The sequence below is a fragment of the Excalfactoria chinensis genome, chromosome 25 (assembly GCF_039878825.1).
Source record: "Excalfactoria chinensis isolate bCotChi1 chromosome 25, bCotChi1.hap2, whole genome shotgun sequence".
NCBI lineage: Eukaryota > Metazoa > Chordata > Aves > Galliformes > Phasianidae > Excalfactoria > Excalfactoria chinensis.
The window spans coordinates 575,751-592,370 of record NC_092849.1 but is presented as its reverse complement, the minus strand read 5'-3'; the positions used below and the strand labels follow the sequence as shown (position 1 = coordinate 592,370).

Sequence of the window (16,620 nt, the reverse complement as noted above, 5' to 3'; positions counted from 1 at the left end):
AATGTCGCCCCTGAAGACCCTCCTGGCTCTGACCATCGTCACCTCCCTGGCGCTGGATGGTAAGTGACTGCGGCTGCCGTCCCCGCAGGAGAGCGTGAAGGGGAACAGTCCCCGCTCCGATGTAGGACCGAGGAGCGCCCAGCGCTGCTCATCGCCCTGCAGGCAATGGGTGCGCGGTGCCAGAACGCTGAGGTGCGGGGGGAGGCCGGGGCTGCACTCATCTCACGCTGATGTTGGGATCTTCGCAACGAGGGGATGATGAAATGCAGCCGCGGTTGTAGCGGGCAGAGCGGAGAAGTGAGAGGTACCGCTCCGCACTCCGTGCTCGGTGTGGGTCCGATCCCCTCACGCGTGGGGACTTTTTCCTTTCCAAGAGAGGAAGCAGCAGTTCGTGCTCCGCGCTGCACAAGGTGCTGAGCGGGCGCTGCGTGCCGCGAGAGGGCTCTGCTCGTCCAGCAAAGAGGGCGGACGTTTTCCTCCCGACGTAAGCATTAATTCAACCACCTCTGTGACAATCATGCTGTCCTCCTGATGGCCCGGCTCTGGTGAGAGCGGGGCTTTTCGGAGATGCTCCGTCTGCATGTATTCCAAGCAACGCTGTTATTTCAGGGCTCTCGCTATCAGACAGCGACAGCGGTGCTTTCATATTTGCTCAGGCGGTTCCTGAGCTGAGCGGGATCTCCGCAGCCACGGAGGGTCGGAGCTCCGCCACCCGCACAGAGCCCAGGAGCGTTGTGAGCTCCTCCTGGGGGGGGGGGGGGGGTCACTGCTGTGACACATCCACCCATCACCCTTCTGCAGCGCAGTGCCCCTGAGCAGTGCCAATGGGTGCAGCTCTGTGCAGTGCAACACACGGGGGAAGCTGCCTGCATAGCATGGCACACGCGTGCACTAAACCCCACCTCCACAGGCACTCATTGCAATTAAATCTGGCACAAAGAAAAAAGACAAGAGGTTGAAGGTTTTACGCTGCTTTGAGCTGTACCTGGGAGAGGGCTGCACCCACGTGGTGCAGACAGCACACAGCAGGCAGAGGGCTCAGCACTGCCTCCCCTTGTGCAGGTGCAGCACTGAAATGCCACAAATGCGTCGCATCCAACGAGAACGACTGCAACAAGCAGGGCTCGCACAGCTGCCCTCAGTATGCAGACGCCTGTTCCACCATCACTGCTCCCAGTAAGTCCGTGCCAGGGCTGCAAAGCTGCCACCACATCCCGCTGCAGTTCAGCTGTGTGCTGGAGGGATGTGCTCCTGCTGCACGGCTGCTGCACGGCAGCACCTAACCCTGTGTGTTGTGCCTTCCCTTGCAGACAGCATCATCAAGTCCTGCTCCTACAAGTCCTTCTGTGACCAGGCACGGCGCAGCTCCGGGGGGGTCACCCTGCACTGCTGCTTCAGTGATGACTGCAATGGGCCTCGGGGCTCACGCAGCTCCGGGGTAGCCACGATGCCACAGCTGTCCTGCCTGCTGGCTGTGGGGCTGGTGGGGACGCTGCTGCTGGGTGTGCCATGACGGGCACAGTATGGCCAGGGGGTGGCACGTCCATGGGGGTGGCATGGCATAGCATCTCAGTGCAGTAGTGTAGGCATCGCTCAGCAGGAGTGTGGCACGTAATGTTGCCCAAATAAAGACTACAGCTGAAAGCCACATTCCTGGCCACTGTTTTTCATTTACAGGAAAGCCATCAATCAGAGAGATAATGGACCCAGCCAAAGCAATGGTGCTTCCCAGGGCTCTGATTTGAATGTGCACTCATTGGAGCGTGGCTGCTGCTGGAAGGCTGCATCACTGCAGTGCATGGCAGCCCTGGGCCCCACTCCCAGCACTCTGCCATGAACCCACACCTTAGGGCTGGGCTGGGGCTGCTTACAATTTTGTCCTGTAGACAGACCATGGATGTGCTGGATATCAGCTGAAATACGTGCTGAGCTTGTTCTGTGCAGCTCTTTGCATTACTTGAGCATAGGAAACCATCTTGAGGTACCCCTGGCAGCACCTGTCCCTATTCTGACCCTGGGATGCAGCTTGGTGAGCCACTCTCAGGGAGATTAAACACCTTTCTGGTGACTAACCCACACTCTGGTTGTCACCATCACCTCCAGGAGATCTCGCTTTTCCTCTTTCCACCACGCTTTCACTTTGAATCCCTAATGAGTATGTGTGTCCCACAGGTGCTGCTGTAAGGACCTGCCAGGTTGTGGCTATCAGAAGTGCCCCTTCTGCAGCCTGACCCCCCTCCAGGCTGCTGTGATGCAGGAACAGCTGCAGGTGAGACAGCAGGGAGCACAGAGAGGGCAATGAGAACCCAACTACAAGAAGTGTGTGCAGGGTGAGACAGCAAAGTGCTGACTGAGAGCACTGCTGTGTGCTGGGAGTTCCCCTCAGTGAGAGCACAAGAAAGAAAAGGGAACGGGTACTGAAACAAAAAAAGGGCAAGTTCAAACAGAAGAGAAGAAATAATTTGTTGTATGCAGATTCAGCTTTGGAACTTAATGTTGCAGGATGTTACCAGGGCGACTGGGTGAGTTTTGCAGGGTTGGAAGTTATGGAAAGCAGGAATGTTGGGTCCCATGTGGGTCAGTGCTTGCAGAAGGATGCACCCTGGCTGTGGGGTGTCAGCAGATTGCTGGGCTGTGTCTCACCAGGTGCTCAGTGCCTGTGGGCTCCCCTCCTTCCTGCAGCACGCAGGGATTGAGGATGATGGAACCTCCAGGCCCTGATGGCTCTGCTGCTATTGGGGGTCTCGTGCAAGGTCAGGGCATTGCTCGTACCCACAGACAGGCTGCAGCAGTGAAAACCATCAAGAGCACTGAAGACTCTCTAAATAAAGGAAGAGCCTTGGTGTGACCAACTGCCATGTGACTGTGCCCATAGAAAACTGAGCTGCCTCAGATCCAGGCCCTGCCGTGAGTCACAAGGTCGACAAGAGGTGCCCCTGTACAAAAATACCCTACGGAACAGTTTAGTCCTTATGGAGCAGGCAGGGATGGGGGAGATGCAGTTGTTGGCAGGCAAGGATGGGGAGAGCTGTGGGGAGAAATGCCATCCCCATCCCTTGAGCAGGAATGGCAAATGGCCATCTGGGTGTTCCAGGCTGTAACCATGGCCCTGCCGACAGCAGATGTGCAGGGAGGTCACAGTTCTTTGCTCCTGATGTAATGAGTGATGCATTCGGGGCTGCAGCTCCCAGCAGGGCGGGTGGATGGACCCTCCCCATTGTGGGAGCATAGCCCCAGCTAGCAGCAGAGAGGGGAGCTGTGTGATGCACGTGACTGCTGGATGCTGGGATTTGGAGACAGGGGTGGGAAAACAGCCGTGGCAGAACCCAGTGTGAGGATTTTGAAGAAACAGCTCCTTTTAAAGCACCACTGCTTGTGTGAGCAATGCACCCCATGCACTGCACCATGATCGGTTTCGACACGTGGGGAGAAAGTGCTTTGGGGCCAAACATAGCTCTGGTCAGAGAAAACAGGACTTCCTGCATGCAACATGCCTGCAACTGGAGCCCTGCTGCTCTGATCTGCAGCTCTCCTAAGCTGTGCATTGCAGGAGCTGGAATCCAAGCTGAGCAGCTCATCTCTGCCCAAGGCTATGCTTAAAGTCCAGCACCTCTGGGCTCTGTGCTGCAGCCACGGGTTCCAGGCAGCACTGTGCTTTGATGCTGTTGTTTCAACCCTCTCCTGAGGCAGACACACAGAACTGAACACGCATGGTTTAAGTAACAGCATTTGGGCAATCTTCTGTAACGTCGGGGGGGGGGGGGGGAGGGAACCCTTTGTTCTAAAAGTGACCCTGGCCATAGGAAATGCTTGGGGTGAGGCAATGAGTTTACTTACCAACACTTCAGAAAACAAGCCCTGAAGTGTATAAGTATGTGGGGAGGTGGGAATCTAACGCCTAGTACTGCATCCTCAGACTAATCTTGCCTTAGAATGTGTGAATGCAACCCCTATCCCCCCTTCCCCCTCCCCAAGGTGCACCAGCAGTGAGCTGCAGGCTGGGGCTGTGTGCTGCCCAGAACAGGGCTGGCTGTGCCCTATGGGTGTCCGCAGACCCTCCCTGGGGTGCTGAGTTTGTGCTAATTCCTGTTCCTGATGCACCCCACATCAATAGGGGAGCTGTGCTGAGCCTCTCCCATCCATGTGCACAAAGCAGAATCTGGGTGTGCCTCCAGACTGCTGAGAAAACGTGTGAGCACTCCCAGACTTGCCTCTCTGGGCTGACAGGACCTGGATCTAATAAGAAATAGTGAGCAGCCTGGACCTGATGCAGGAGTTTGGGAAATTCACGACCTGAAATGCACGCTTTCCTCCATTCTTGTATTTGCTCATGGCAGCAGCATCTTTCCCTCTGCATCATGAGAAAGGGTCGGTAAAGCAGTGACGGTGCGCCGGGTGATCTGGGGCTGACTGTCAAACAGGACCACGCCGTGCACCTGCCGTCTCCCCTCGCACCGAACCCCCTCGCTCCTCTGTACAGCGGCCGGGGCAGCTTCGGAAGGACCCGGGGAGGTGGAGGTGGCTGAGTTACAGCCTTTTCGGGCGCTCGGAGCCGCGTTCCCACGCGGAGTCCCAGGTCCGACCCCGGGGACCGCCGCAGGTGCGGAGGAGCGGCCGTCTCCCAGCGCACCCGCACCCCCCGGGCGCCCGAGGCCCCGCACTCACATCCGGGGCCGGCTTTGCTAATGGGAGACGTAATTAACCCGGAAAAAAAGCGACGGCGGAGCTGCGGGCACACCCCCTCCGCGCCCGGCCCTCCTCCGCGGCTCCGCGCGGCTCCGCTCGGCGTGCGCGCAGCCCCAACCCGGTCATGCGTGGGGCCGACAGCACAGCGGCGGTGCGGGGTGAGTGCGGAGCGGAGGGGTCAAGCTTTGTCCGCGGAGCTCCCATCCCACGAGCGGAGGAGGGGGGGAGGTCCCCTTATTGCTGCGTTGCGGGCTCTGCGCGGCGTGAAATCCCCTCGCAGCAGTTGGGAGCAGCGGTACCCATCGAACGGGAGAGCCTCGCGCCGTGCTGGGCTTTGCGGCGGTCGTGCACGTCAGTGTTTGTAGCGAGGGGGTGGTGCGGGGTGGGATGAAGGTAGCGCGGAGTTTGGGGCGCTACGGGACGGGGCTGTGCTGGGCGGAACTGGGAGCAAAAGCGCAGCGAGGATTTGCGCTCCGCTGCTGTTGGAAGTGCGTTCTCCAGACAGAGTTTTTCGGTACGGTGATGAAGTGTATCCTCGTTGCTTTGTATCTGCGTATCCTCGTACCCCAGCCTGCTTGCAGCTGGTTAATTGCTTCATTAAGGCACATGCCTGCACCTAGCAGGAGTTGCCGGGCTCTTCCTGTACTGTCTGCGCTGTGTCAGCTGCCAAAGAGGTGTTGGTAGGGCGAGTGCTCTGCTTCAGGTAGGAGGAAGTAACGCTGTCACCGCTGCGGGCGCCGCGTGGGGCCCTCGTGACATACAGCGTCCCGTGTCCCGGATGGCACCGGGACAGCAAAGACGGGTCTGGAGCGAGGGGGGGATGCTGTGACTCAGACGCGATGGGCTGCACTGCAGGGAGGGGTGCTGAGGGTCTGCCTGCAGCCAACGCTGCCGCGGTGCAGAGTGCAGGGCTGCTGGGGGTCCACGCAGCACAGTGACCGTGGCTGCACACTAACACCGGCAGCAGAACAGGAGGGGGTTCAGTACAGTGTCAGTGTCCCAGGGATACTTCCTGCAAAGGCTGGTGCTGGGAGCTGTACATGAGGTCCTGGAGCCATCGGATACCATGCGGGGGGGGGGGGGGGGGGGGTTTGCACGTCCTCATGGATGCTGGTTTTCTGCGTGGTCCTTCATGTGTTCAGTCCCTTTTATTCTTCACCCTCCAGATTTAGTCTTGTGGCTTTCCTATAGCAAACATGTACAATTATTTCAGACTCTGGATTGACAAAGTGCTGTGTAAATAGTAAACGTTTAGTGTAAAGTGAGCCTCTTCCTGAGCAGCAGAAGCAGATGCCCGCAGGCTGACAGAGCCGGAGCTGCTGCTTTCATCATTTTCCTATGTAAAAGTGCAATTCGGGTGGCTGTGAGCAGGCGGTGGTGGAGTGCTGAGGGCTGGGAGCGGTGGGCTCCCAGTGAGGGCGGGGACGGCTCCTGCTTTCAAAGCGGGAATCCAGCGCTGTCCCGAAGGCACTTTGGAGCGATCGTTATCTCCTCTGCTCGATGGGTTTTGCATATCCAGGTGCAACCCGAGGTCAGCTCGTGGAAAAGCTGAGCTGTTTGTATGCTCTGTTAATGCGGGATGGCAAAGGGGAGAGGTGAGGAGCTGCATTGTGTCCTAGGTGGGGGGAGCTGGGTGATCATCCCCAAACCAACCCCAAAAGCCATAGGAGAGCCCAGTCCCTTCCATTCTGTAGGAAGAAATCTCCGTTTTTTCTTGCTTGCTGCAGGAGGTGATTCAGGAAGCTCTGTCTGATCGTTTGGGTGCTGCTGAAGTCACTTGGGAATCTGTTTCATGTGTCCTCCCCGACCCCACAAAAAATAAAGCCACAAAAAAAGCAGTGAAGTGTGAAGCGCCCACATGCCCTTTGTGTCGGGGCAGATGTGCTGTTTTGAAACAGCCCTTCCTACTGAAGCAGCACCGTTTCCCCCAGCAGAGCTGTGATACCCATCTCTGATGCGCTGACGTGGGGCTCTGAGGCCTGAGGACAGGTTGTCACCTTTACTCCCACCTCTGCTACACAGCTGCACCGCAGCTCTTGCACAACGCTTGCCACTCCACTGCAGCTATTGGGCTCAAAAATAGCATTTCCTCCTTTTCTGCATGAGATATTTTGTTTGTGTGGCCTCCTTCTGGCACCTGCACAAGTCACCTTCCCTTCTGCTGTCCAAACCACACCAACCCCAACCTGCGTCGTTCATCACCATGGCCTCCACCTTCTGGCCCTCAACCACGGGGCTCTGCTGGGCTGAGCGGTGCCCACAGCTCCTGCCTGGCAGTGGGGCTTTGCTCTGCTCCATGGGGATGCTGGTGCTCACAGCACCATGAGGGCACTGCCCATAGCTGTCCCTGCTGACTCTGCATTGCACAGCTCACACTTCCTGCTGGAGCTGCACATTGTTGGACATTTCCTGGGAGTGTACTCTGGCTCTCTGTAGCCCCCAGTGCTGCTTTTGGTCAGCGGTCCCCAGGGTCCTCACGCTTCCCATTCCAGCCTCTTGCAGCTGCTCTGTAGTCCTATGGGGCAGCACTGGGCTGTCACTCAGCACAGTCCATCCCTTCTGGCTGCAGTGCTGGAGTTCTTGGAGCGGCGCAGATGGGCTGGGAAGCTTTACTTTGGTGATGCAGTCACCCTGCTCTCCCTTCTCATCACAGAAGCACGCTGGATGACTTCTGTGTTTGCCTGGCAGCTTCCCCACAGCACGAATGTGCAGAGGGAGCAGTTTCATTCTGCTCTCCATGCGCTGTGGAGACCCAGGAGAGGCAGCAGAAGTTGGGGGCTGCCTTTAGCAGCACAGCACTCACTGCTCCTGCCCGTCCCTCCTGCAGGGTGATGCCAGAAGGAGCCCGGCATGCCGTACTTGGACCGACAGAACCGTATCTGTGGGTTCCTGGACATTGAGGAAAATGAGACCTGTGGCAAATTCCTGCGACGCTACTTCATCCTGGACACTCAGGCCAACTGCCTGCTGTGGTACATGGACAACCCGCAGGTAGGGCTCAGGGCTGGGCCCCCCCCAGATCCCCTTGAGGCTGAGCTATCCATGTGCTGTGGGATGTGTGGCACAGCCAGGTCCTGGGGACAGCACGGTGTCACGCTTGTGCCCATTCCACTGTGGTATAATGGGTGGCAATACTTCTGCATGAAGCACGTGGGTAGGGTTTTTCCCCCCATCTATTGCTTCTGCTCGTTTTGTTTTCCAAGCTTGGGGTTGAATTTTCCACTGCTGCAGCCCCTTCCAAAGCCTGGTGAGGTCTGTGGGGACACATTGGGCTTTGCTTGCTTGGGGTAAAGCCACATAGCGGTGCTGAGCACGGCCACATCTGGAAGCAATTCATCCCCTCCAAGTAGCCCTGGTTACTCCGCTGGGCTTTCCAAGGAAGCAGCAGAGCAGTGGGATTGTATCTATTAGCAGCCCGGTCACCAGCAGTCCTGAACTCTGCATCTCTTTACAGTTGCATCCAAAGCAAATAAAGCAGAGTTCTCATTTGCATGCGTTTGGCTGCACCCTGAGCCCGCAGCAGCAATGTTGACCCTGGGTCTCCTCTGCCTTCTGCCCTCACCTCCCTTCTGTTGTGTGCTTTGCAGAACCTGGCGATGGGAGCGGGCGCCGTTGGCTCTCTGCAGCTCACCTACATCTCCAAGGTAAGGCCTTGTGGCCACTGTGCAGCTGGGGCTGCATGGTGTGAGCGTGCTGTGGGCTGGGGCAGCAGAGCCGGGAGGGAAGGGAGCGGATCCCTCTGTTCTGCTGAGTCATGATATATAAATTAAGCCCAGATGAAGCAATGCTGTGGGGCTGAGCCTTCCAATGGCGGAAGGAGCCGCGTTTCTAAATTATAGACATGGTAGTCGGAGTGGAAATTGCTGTAGGACAAAGTTTGGGCACAAAGTGCTGGGCTACGTTTGTGCCGGGGGCTCTGAGTCCCAATTCTGTGTGTGTGCCAAAAAATAGGGCTTTGCTGGAGAAAACAGACGTGAAGCATTACGGACTGGCTGGGAAGGAGGAAGTCCGTCAGAATAATACCCCATGAGTGCTGTGCTGGGAGCCCTGGGGGATGTGATTCTTATATAAACGATTCCTCCACTTCAGGGAGAAACCACTGCTATTTTCCTTCAATTTCCTTAATTGCTGACAAGAGTGACTGCATTAGTCTGGCAGAAACCTGAACGTTCAGGGCCTTGAAAGCTTCCCAGCATGTCCACAGCGTTGGTGCTGATCCTATCCCTTTAATTTGCTCTGCAGGTCAGCATTGCCACCCCGAAACAGAAACCCAAAACTCCGTTCTGCTTTGGTGAGTGGGGAGATGCGGGGTTTGTGGTTGCAGTGCCCCTGATACACATGGAGGGGGTTCCTGACTCTCAGCCCTTTCCCTGGCAGTGATCAATGCTCTGTCCCAGCGCTATTTCCTGCAAGCCAGCGACCAGAAGGACCTGCAGGACTGGGTGGAGGCTCTCAACCGTGCCAGCAAGATCACGGTGGGTCACAGGGCTCCTTTCTCGTGCTTCTGTGCTGTGCTGAGTTCCCGTCCTTCCTGGAACGCTGTGCATTGTGCTGTTGGAGGGCCATGCAGGGCAGGCTGTGCCTGGATTCCAGGGCTTTGCCCGCAGTCTCCTCTCATTTTCTGCACTGTTCATGCAGCCGTGAAGTGATGAGCGCTGACCCAGCAGCCGGTGGTGTCTGCAGCCTGGAGCTGTGGGCAGTGAGGGATGGATGTGCAGCACAAAGCACCATCTGTGCTCTGTGTGCAGCGCTCCGTCAGCAGCGGCCGTGTGCCGGGAGCATTTGGGTGCTGTGTACCCAGGACACCCCTGTGTCCTTCCAGCCCAGTGCAGGCTGTGCTGGGACAGGAGCAGGGGCAGCGGTTTGGGTGCTGCTCCCGGTGCCAGGCTCAGCTTCCTCTTCTGTTAGAGACTTCTGCTCTGTGTGCACCACTCGGTTCCTGTGTTTCTGCACTGTGCATGCATGTGGTGCAGAGCACACGGCTCTGTGATGGTGACAGAGGCAGCTCAGTGCTGCTCCGCTCTGTTCTGCATGGGGAGCTCATTCCTGCCACACCATTGCACCGTGCCATGCGATGGAGGCTGACAGGAGCTGCAGCTGCTGCCTGCATGCAATATCCTCATGTGTGCATTGTGAAACTGCTTCCTGCAGCTCCCCGGCACAGCTGTGCAGAGCTGAGCTGGGGTAGGTGGGTGCTGGGCATGGGGCTGCTTGCAATGCTGGTGCTCAGTGCATGGCATCAGGTGTGCAGAGTGCCCATCCATCTGCTGCATCCCCACGGACCGTGCTGAAGCCTGGCCTCATTAGGCAGATGAGCGCTCATCATTAAGCCTTGGCTGGAAGTAGAGCGGGGACAATTAAAGGAGCGATTGTCCCACAAATGCACCAGGCTGATGGCAGACTCCTGTGGGGTGATGCTGAATTATTCACCACCTCTCATCTGGGTGCCTCCTGTGAACCACCAGGGTTGGGGCCACACCTTCCCTAATTGGGCTGTCGGCCCCATTGATGTTTTTTAAAGGGCCGTGGCTGCATTTTGGCTGGGAGCACAAACGTGGAGGTGCCCATGGGTCTGTGGCCATCACTCCCTTCCCTCCTTTCACAGGTCCCTAAGGGTGGTGCTGCACCCCCCACCACTGAGGTCGCAAAGCCCCCAGCAGTGCTGCAGGCACAGGACAGGAAGCCCCCGGTGGCCTACAAGACTGAAATCATAGGTGGGGTGGTGGTGCACACCCCCATCTCCATCAGCCAGGTGAGCTGTGGGCGCTGCTGCACTGCTGGGGTATCCCATGCTGGTGTTCCCAAGGATGGGGTACTGGTGTGCTTCAGCTGGTGTCCAGCTGGGAAGGTGTGGGAGGACGAGAAACAGCCCAGGAGTGCTTGGTGTGTGCCTGCCCTGGCACAGCACAAAGCTCTGGGGGAGGCTGTTCCTGGTCGTGATGCTGGAGGCTGCTTTGCACTTTGGGTTCTGGAAAGCAGCGCTGTGCCTGCAATGCCTTCCCACTCAGGGTATATAAATAGCTGCTCTCAGCACCTCGAGCATCTCTGCTGTGTCTCACACTGAGGAGTGATGAGATGTGGCAGCGTGAGGAGGAGGGCACCCTCTGCTCCCTGCCCACCCTGTGGCACTGCCTCCTTCCAGACCTCCACTGCTTGTGCTGGGGGGCAACAGCCACTCTTCCCACCAACAGCCCCCCATCCTCAGCCCTCTCCTGGCATTTTCCCCCCCCTTTTTTTTTTTGCAGAGATGTTTTTAGAGGCAGCACATCAGCTGCTGGGCTATTTTCAGTGCACACTGTGTACCCTGAGGGGAGATGGCTGCTACTCCCATTGCCACTTCCTGGGCACGCTCATGGTTTCCTGGAGCCATCCCTGCACAGTTCAGTGGCTGCATTGGGGAGCCCTGCTCCCACCACCCCCAGCACACAGCAGCATCACCTATTCAGCTCCTGGGGTGGGTGCTGCAGATGTGCCCAACGTTCACAAGGAGGTGGTTTGGTGCACAGGGATGTGGTTTGGGGGCATGGGGAGCTGCTCAATGGGGGTTTGCACAGATCCACCAAGCACCCCATGCTGCCCGCTGCAGCTTGAAGTGGCTTAACTGCTGCTGATCCTTGTACTGGGAAAACCAAAGCACTGTCTTGAAGGTGCTGGAAGGATCAGTGTGAACACAGGGCGGTCACTGGTTTAACCACACGGTGCCATATAAGGGTGGTGCGGGCGTGAGCCAGCAGTGGCTGCTATGGCAATGTGCAAACCTCAGACTGAGAGCAGAAGGAAGGGGCTGGAAGGAGCTGAGCACCGATGTTTGAACTCAGCTACAATCTGTGCTGGGTGGGGACATCATGGTGTTCCTACCTGGGCTACAAGCATCCGGTTTCCCACAGGGGAATAGCAGCTTGGCCATAAGAGCATGGAGGCAGGTTAAGGTGTTTGTGCCTGGGAGCAGCAATGAGACCTTTGCATGCAGCGCTGTGCCCAGGGCATGCTTTGGCTTGCTCTCCCCAATAACCATGATGCTCCCATTTGCAGAATGGTGGGGATGGAGCAGAGAGCAGCGACCTGACTGCACACCCGCTGCTGCGCCGCTCACAGAGTTACATCCCCACCTCAGCCACCAAGCCACCCGCCGGGCCACCTGCCATCAAGAGTGGCTTCTGTGTGAAGCAGGGCAACGTGGTGAGTGAGTGAGGGCTGCTCCCTCAGGTTGGGGATGCTCTGGGTGCCTCCAGGGCATCCCTGGTGTGGAGTCTGGAGACCAACACTGAGTGGTCCCCTTTGTTTTCCAGAGGAAGAGCTGGAAGCGCCGTTACTTTGTCCTCGATGAGTTCTCCATCAGTTACTACAAATGTGAGCAGGTGAGCAGCCCCTGTCCTGCCTGCAGTCAGCCATGCTGGAGCTGAGCACTTGGGACCGCTGTGTCCCAATGGAACGGTGATCCCAATGCAGCCCATCTCATCCCGCAGGACAAGGAGCCGCTTCGTTCCATCCTGCTGAAGGACATCTGCAAGACCCATGAGTGCCTGGTCAAATCTGGGTAAGGCTTCCATGGGGCCACAGCGGGGGGGGAGTGGGGGTCTGGCTGCCAGCCCCATCCCAAATCCCCTTCACATCTTGAATTTCCCCTTTGGGAACACTCCAGCTGATGCATGGAGGATGCATGGCTCCCATTTCCTGCAGCTCTCTGGTGTTATCCCCATGTGCCAGGCACCACTCCTTGCTTTCCCTGACACCCTGCAGACATCTTGGTTGTGTTTTACTTTAAGAAACCCATGTTCCATCAGTCCCCAGGTGAAGGCGGGGGTGCTGGGACGCAGGATATTGCAGCTGCTCTCCACCCCACTGATAGCCATCTGTGTGCAGGGTGTGCTCACACAGCGCTTATCTCCCAATGGAGGGAGTGCACAGAGCTGCTCAGTGCATAGCACTGTGTGGCAGCAGAGCAGAGGTGTTCCTGAGGCATCTGGGAGCCACGCACAGGCGTATTCCCTGCACCATCACAGCTGGCTGCATAGCATCTTAGGAACCATTTGTTCAGAGCGGATGATGATTAAATCAAACTGGAAGAGTTACAGTGAGAAAACAAACCTTGTTAGCTGGAGTACAAATAGAATATATTAACATAGATTCACCTCTCCTGATGAGACCAGCCCGTGAATGTGCCCCCATACTCTCCAGTTATAAGAACGTACGTGGCCTTTTGCTACCCACCATGGCATCAGGGTACCAGTGGCCCTTTCTCATTGTTTCAGTGACCTCCTGATGCGGGACAACCTCTTTGAGATCATCACAAGCTCCAGGACCTTCTACATCCAGGTACGGGGTAGGGTGGCAGTGGGCACAGGGCTCTGCTGGAGTCATTCCTGGTGGAGCTCCTGCATTGGAGCAGGGTGAGCTCTGGGCATTGCTCCTCCCATCCCACAGGCAGACAGTCCAGAGGACATGCACAGCTGGATCCGTGCTATCACAGGGGCAGTGCAGGCCCTGAAGACCCGTCCGAGGGTAGGTCACACCCATCTGTGTCCTATTTGGCATCTAGCAATAATTCTGCCAACTTATGAGCTGCAAAGCATGCAGCTGTGGCCCTGGCTGTGGTCCCAGGGCTATTCAGGTGGCTCCTGAAGCAAAGAGAAACCAACCAACATTCGCTCCCTGCAGGAGATCTCCTTCATGCGCTCCTGCTCCATGACCAAGCCTGGGTGCAGCTCGGTGCCATCACAGCCACAGGAGAGGAGAGCACCTTGCAAGGCCCCCGCCACCTCCTGGCAGCCCTGGACACCGGTGCCACACACCAGGAGGCAGCCCGAGGTTCCCAGCAGGGATTCAGTGTTTGTACCAGCGCTGACAGAGCGCGATGGAGCTCCTGTGCCAGGTCAGCGCCTGCGGCACCGCTCAGAGCCACAGCACCCCAAAGAGAAGGCGTTCCCTTTCGACCTGGATGATGACAGCATCCGGACCTCTGACGTCTGATGGTGCCTCTGCCCCATGTTGTGCCCCCCGTGTGGGTGTGTGGCATCGTTTCTCCCCAAGCACCAAACATGGAAGACAGTGCAGGAAGGCTTGGAAGCACGAGGGGGGTGACGTGGCCTTTTCCCACTTTGGAAAAAATGCTCATCTCCTTTCTGTGCCACTCAGTCTTCCCCAGCACGGAGCAGGAGCTGTGCTGCAGCCTGAAGTGTGGATGATGTTTCTTGGAGATCAGCTCCATGTGTTGCCCGACTGATGGGGTACCAGCACATCCAGCGGTATCTACCTGCCTCCTTTCATACCTGTAGCCATTGTTACACCCCAGCGAGGTGTGCTGCTCCTGGGGGACAGTGGTGACCGGAGCTGAGGTATTCTCAGGTTGTTCTGGGGTTTGTTATGCACCAAAAAGACCTGTCTGAGTGAAATGCCGTGAGCACAAAGCAACAAAAGCTGAGCATGTAGATGAACCCTGGGAGACTCGTCCAACCACCCCGTACTGACTCAGAATGAAAACGAGAAGAACCTTTCTTAGCAGTGTGAGCCGGTCATTTCCATAAGCAAATATCCTCCTGTGGGAGGTGTGACACACAGCACATGGAAAATGCAAGTCTTCCCCAGGGAGGGATTGTTTGATGCCTTCACCCCAACAGCACATGTGGGATGCCATGGGTGCTGCAAGCAGTGCTGGGTGCACTCAGGGGCTCTGCTTTCCCTCCCAGTGCACCATAGCAGTGCTGGAGCTGAGCTGCCCAAACGTGCACTGCAGCTGAAGGATCAGGGCAGCAGGAGTGGGGCTGCATTGCAATCCCAGCAGTGCTGGAGCGCTCTGCAGTTAGCAAAGTGTCCCTTTGCTTTGTGTAGTTATCTTTTTTGTTGTTGTTGTTGTTCTCCTTTTTCCTTCTGGTAATTATGTCTTCTGTGCTCTGCAAAGTCAGCCTAACATGGCAGCATGTTGTCAGATGGCATTACTTTGCTTTCCCACGTGTCTGTTGTGACCTATGGAGAAGCAGCTGCAGGTATATTTTGTACAGCGAGGGATGGTGAATGAGACCCCCCCCCCCAGAGATCAGGGGGCAAGAGCAGCTTTGTGCAGGGGTGCTGGAGAACACTGAAACAATGGAAACGAGTGGAAAGCAATGCAAATAGTACTGGGAGGATGTTAATATTTGTTATTTAATCGTAGAAGTCTTGGTTACGCTGTTACTTTTGGCCTTTTTCCTTTGTTTTTGCCTTCAGCCTGACCTCTGCTTGCTGGTTTGGTGTTCTGTTCCCTGGAGGTTTTGGGCTGTCACTCACAGCACTGGGTGATGTTGGTGCTCTGACCTCATTTTGGGAACCCATTAAACGATGGCTCCTTTGTGCAAGGCTTCAAACGCAGCACCAAGCCGTGTTGCTTGGCAATTGCAAAGTTTCCTCAGGCCTGGGATGGTGGAGAAGAAGCTCGTTGCACAATTAATGTTAATTATCCAGAAAGGTGGCTACCTGTGGCTGCAGTGCTTGTTGCAACACTCTCTCTTCTCCCATTCCCACCCTCCTCATCTCTGGGACAGCAATGATGCATTGGTGGGAGATGTGTGCAGGCTCTGGGGGAGGAAGGGGAGGGGGGGGGGGAGGTGTTTATATGGGGAGTGATGTGAGAGTGGGTTTGCTCCTTTATATGACAATGCCCAAATGGTTCCCAGCGGTGCTGCAAGTGCTCTTAGGGCCAGGGGGTCCCTCAGCCTGCGGGTGAGTTTTGGCTGCAGATGGAACTCTCTTTTTGCCCCTTTGTAAATAAAGAAGGAAACCCCAAGTGCTTTTCCGGGCTCTCTGTGCTGTGCTTGATAAGAGGAACGGTGGAGGGAAGTGAAGGCATTTGGGGGCAGTTTGTTGGCACACAGCAGGCACGCACACCTGATGCCTTCTCCTGATGCCTTTGCTTTCTGAACGCTGCAAAGGGAGCCCTGCAGGCACCACCGATTCCCCCACACTTCGGAGGCGTGGAGGGTTTCATTTTGGAGGTACAAAGAGCTTGGCGGAACGTGGGCTGCGCTCAGACAGATGCTATCGGCAGCGTCAGACCGAGTGCCAGACAGTGCCCCGGGGCTGTGGGACCGCAGAGCGCTTTGCTCAGGGTCAGTGGGATCCACGGGGTTGAGCGCTGCCCCACAACAACCCGGTCGAGCTGTGAGAGCAGCGTTTTAATCAGCAGCCGCTGCTTCGTGGGCGCCTCCGCTCTTTGCATGCGGCCGTGCAGCGCTCAGCCACAACAGCGCACCGGGAAGGCGCAGCCAGGAAGTAAATTCACTCCTTCGTTTACGGTGCCAGACATTCTACAAGGAGAGAACTCCTCCACCCAAATTTGCTTTGAAATGTTTTCCATTAGCCCCGCTCACAATGGGAGTTAAAAGCAGGGAAGCACACTTGATGTGAGAATAAAGTCAGACCTAAAGCTCGTGTAATCTAACCCCTCATGCGATGTAACTCTCTGTAGCAGCTAACGAATGTAAATCTCTGTATCTGTTATTAAGTGAAGATAATAAGTGAGCCCTATTTCTTTTTTCTAAATGCTCAGAAGCCCTTTTAATTTCAGAGCAATTAAAAAAAATTAAGAGTAACTATCACGTAATATTATTCAAATCCTACAGAGGCAATTTTATGTGGGAACTGCAGAGCAAAGAAGTTCAGATCCTGGCCTGGATGTGCTGAATCCCTGCAGCCAAGGAAGCTCCATTGAATTCTGCCTTGCTGACTACAAGGGCACAATGAAGGGTATCAGCAGTGCCCCGGGTACCCCTCACTGTACTTAATGACAGCCTCACACATAGAAGGAATGCGAGTCCCTGCTGTGAGCTGGCAGCTGCTGGGCTGAGAACACGGGGAGATGTTAATGATGATGGGCTTTTACACACAGGATTATTATATTTCTCTTTCTGGCTCACAAATTAATTTCTTTTTCCCACCACGGGCTCTCCAGCCCTGTTGTTC

General features: G+C 56.4%; 1 protein-coding gene across 2 annotated transcripts; it reads left to right on the top strand.

Annotated features, from left to right (window-relative positions):
• The first annotated feature begins 4,714 nt into the window (after window positions 1–4,714).
• Window positions 4,715–15,449, top strand: PLEKHA2 (pleckstrin homology domain containing A2). Of its 2 annotated transcripts, none has more exons than XM_072357125.1 (12): window positions 4,715–4,844; window positions 7,514–7,677; window positions 8,274–8,330; window positions 8,929–8,977; window positions 9,064–9,161; window positions 10,292–10,438; window positions 11,719–11,865; window positions 11,976–12,044; window positions 12,153–12,223; window positions 12,939–13,002; window positions 13,111–13,188; window positions 13,345–15,449. In XM_072357125.1, exons 2-12 carry the CDS (start codon window positions 7,537–7,539, stop codon window positions 13,654–13,656), a joined length of 1,233 nt encoding a protein of 410 aa, XP_072213226.1. In that variant the 5' UTR covers window positions 4,715–4,844; window positions 7,514–7,536; the 3' UTR covers window positions 13,657–15,449. The 2 variants fall into 2 exon arrangements, with proteins under 2 accessions (XP_072213226.1, XP_072213227.1); XM_072357126.1 differs by lacking the exon at window positions 4,715–4,844 and adding an exon at window positions 5,119–5,200.
• The last annotated feature ends 1,171 nt before the right edge of the window (window positions 15,450–16,620 follow it).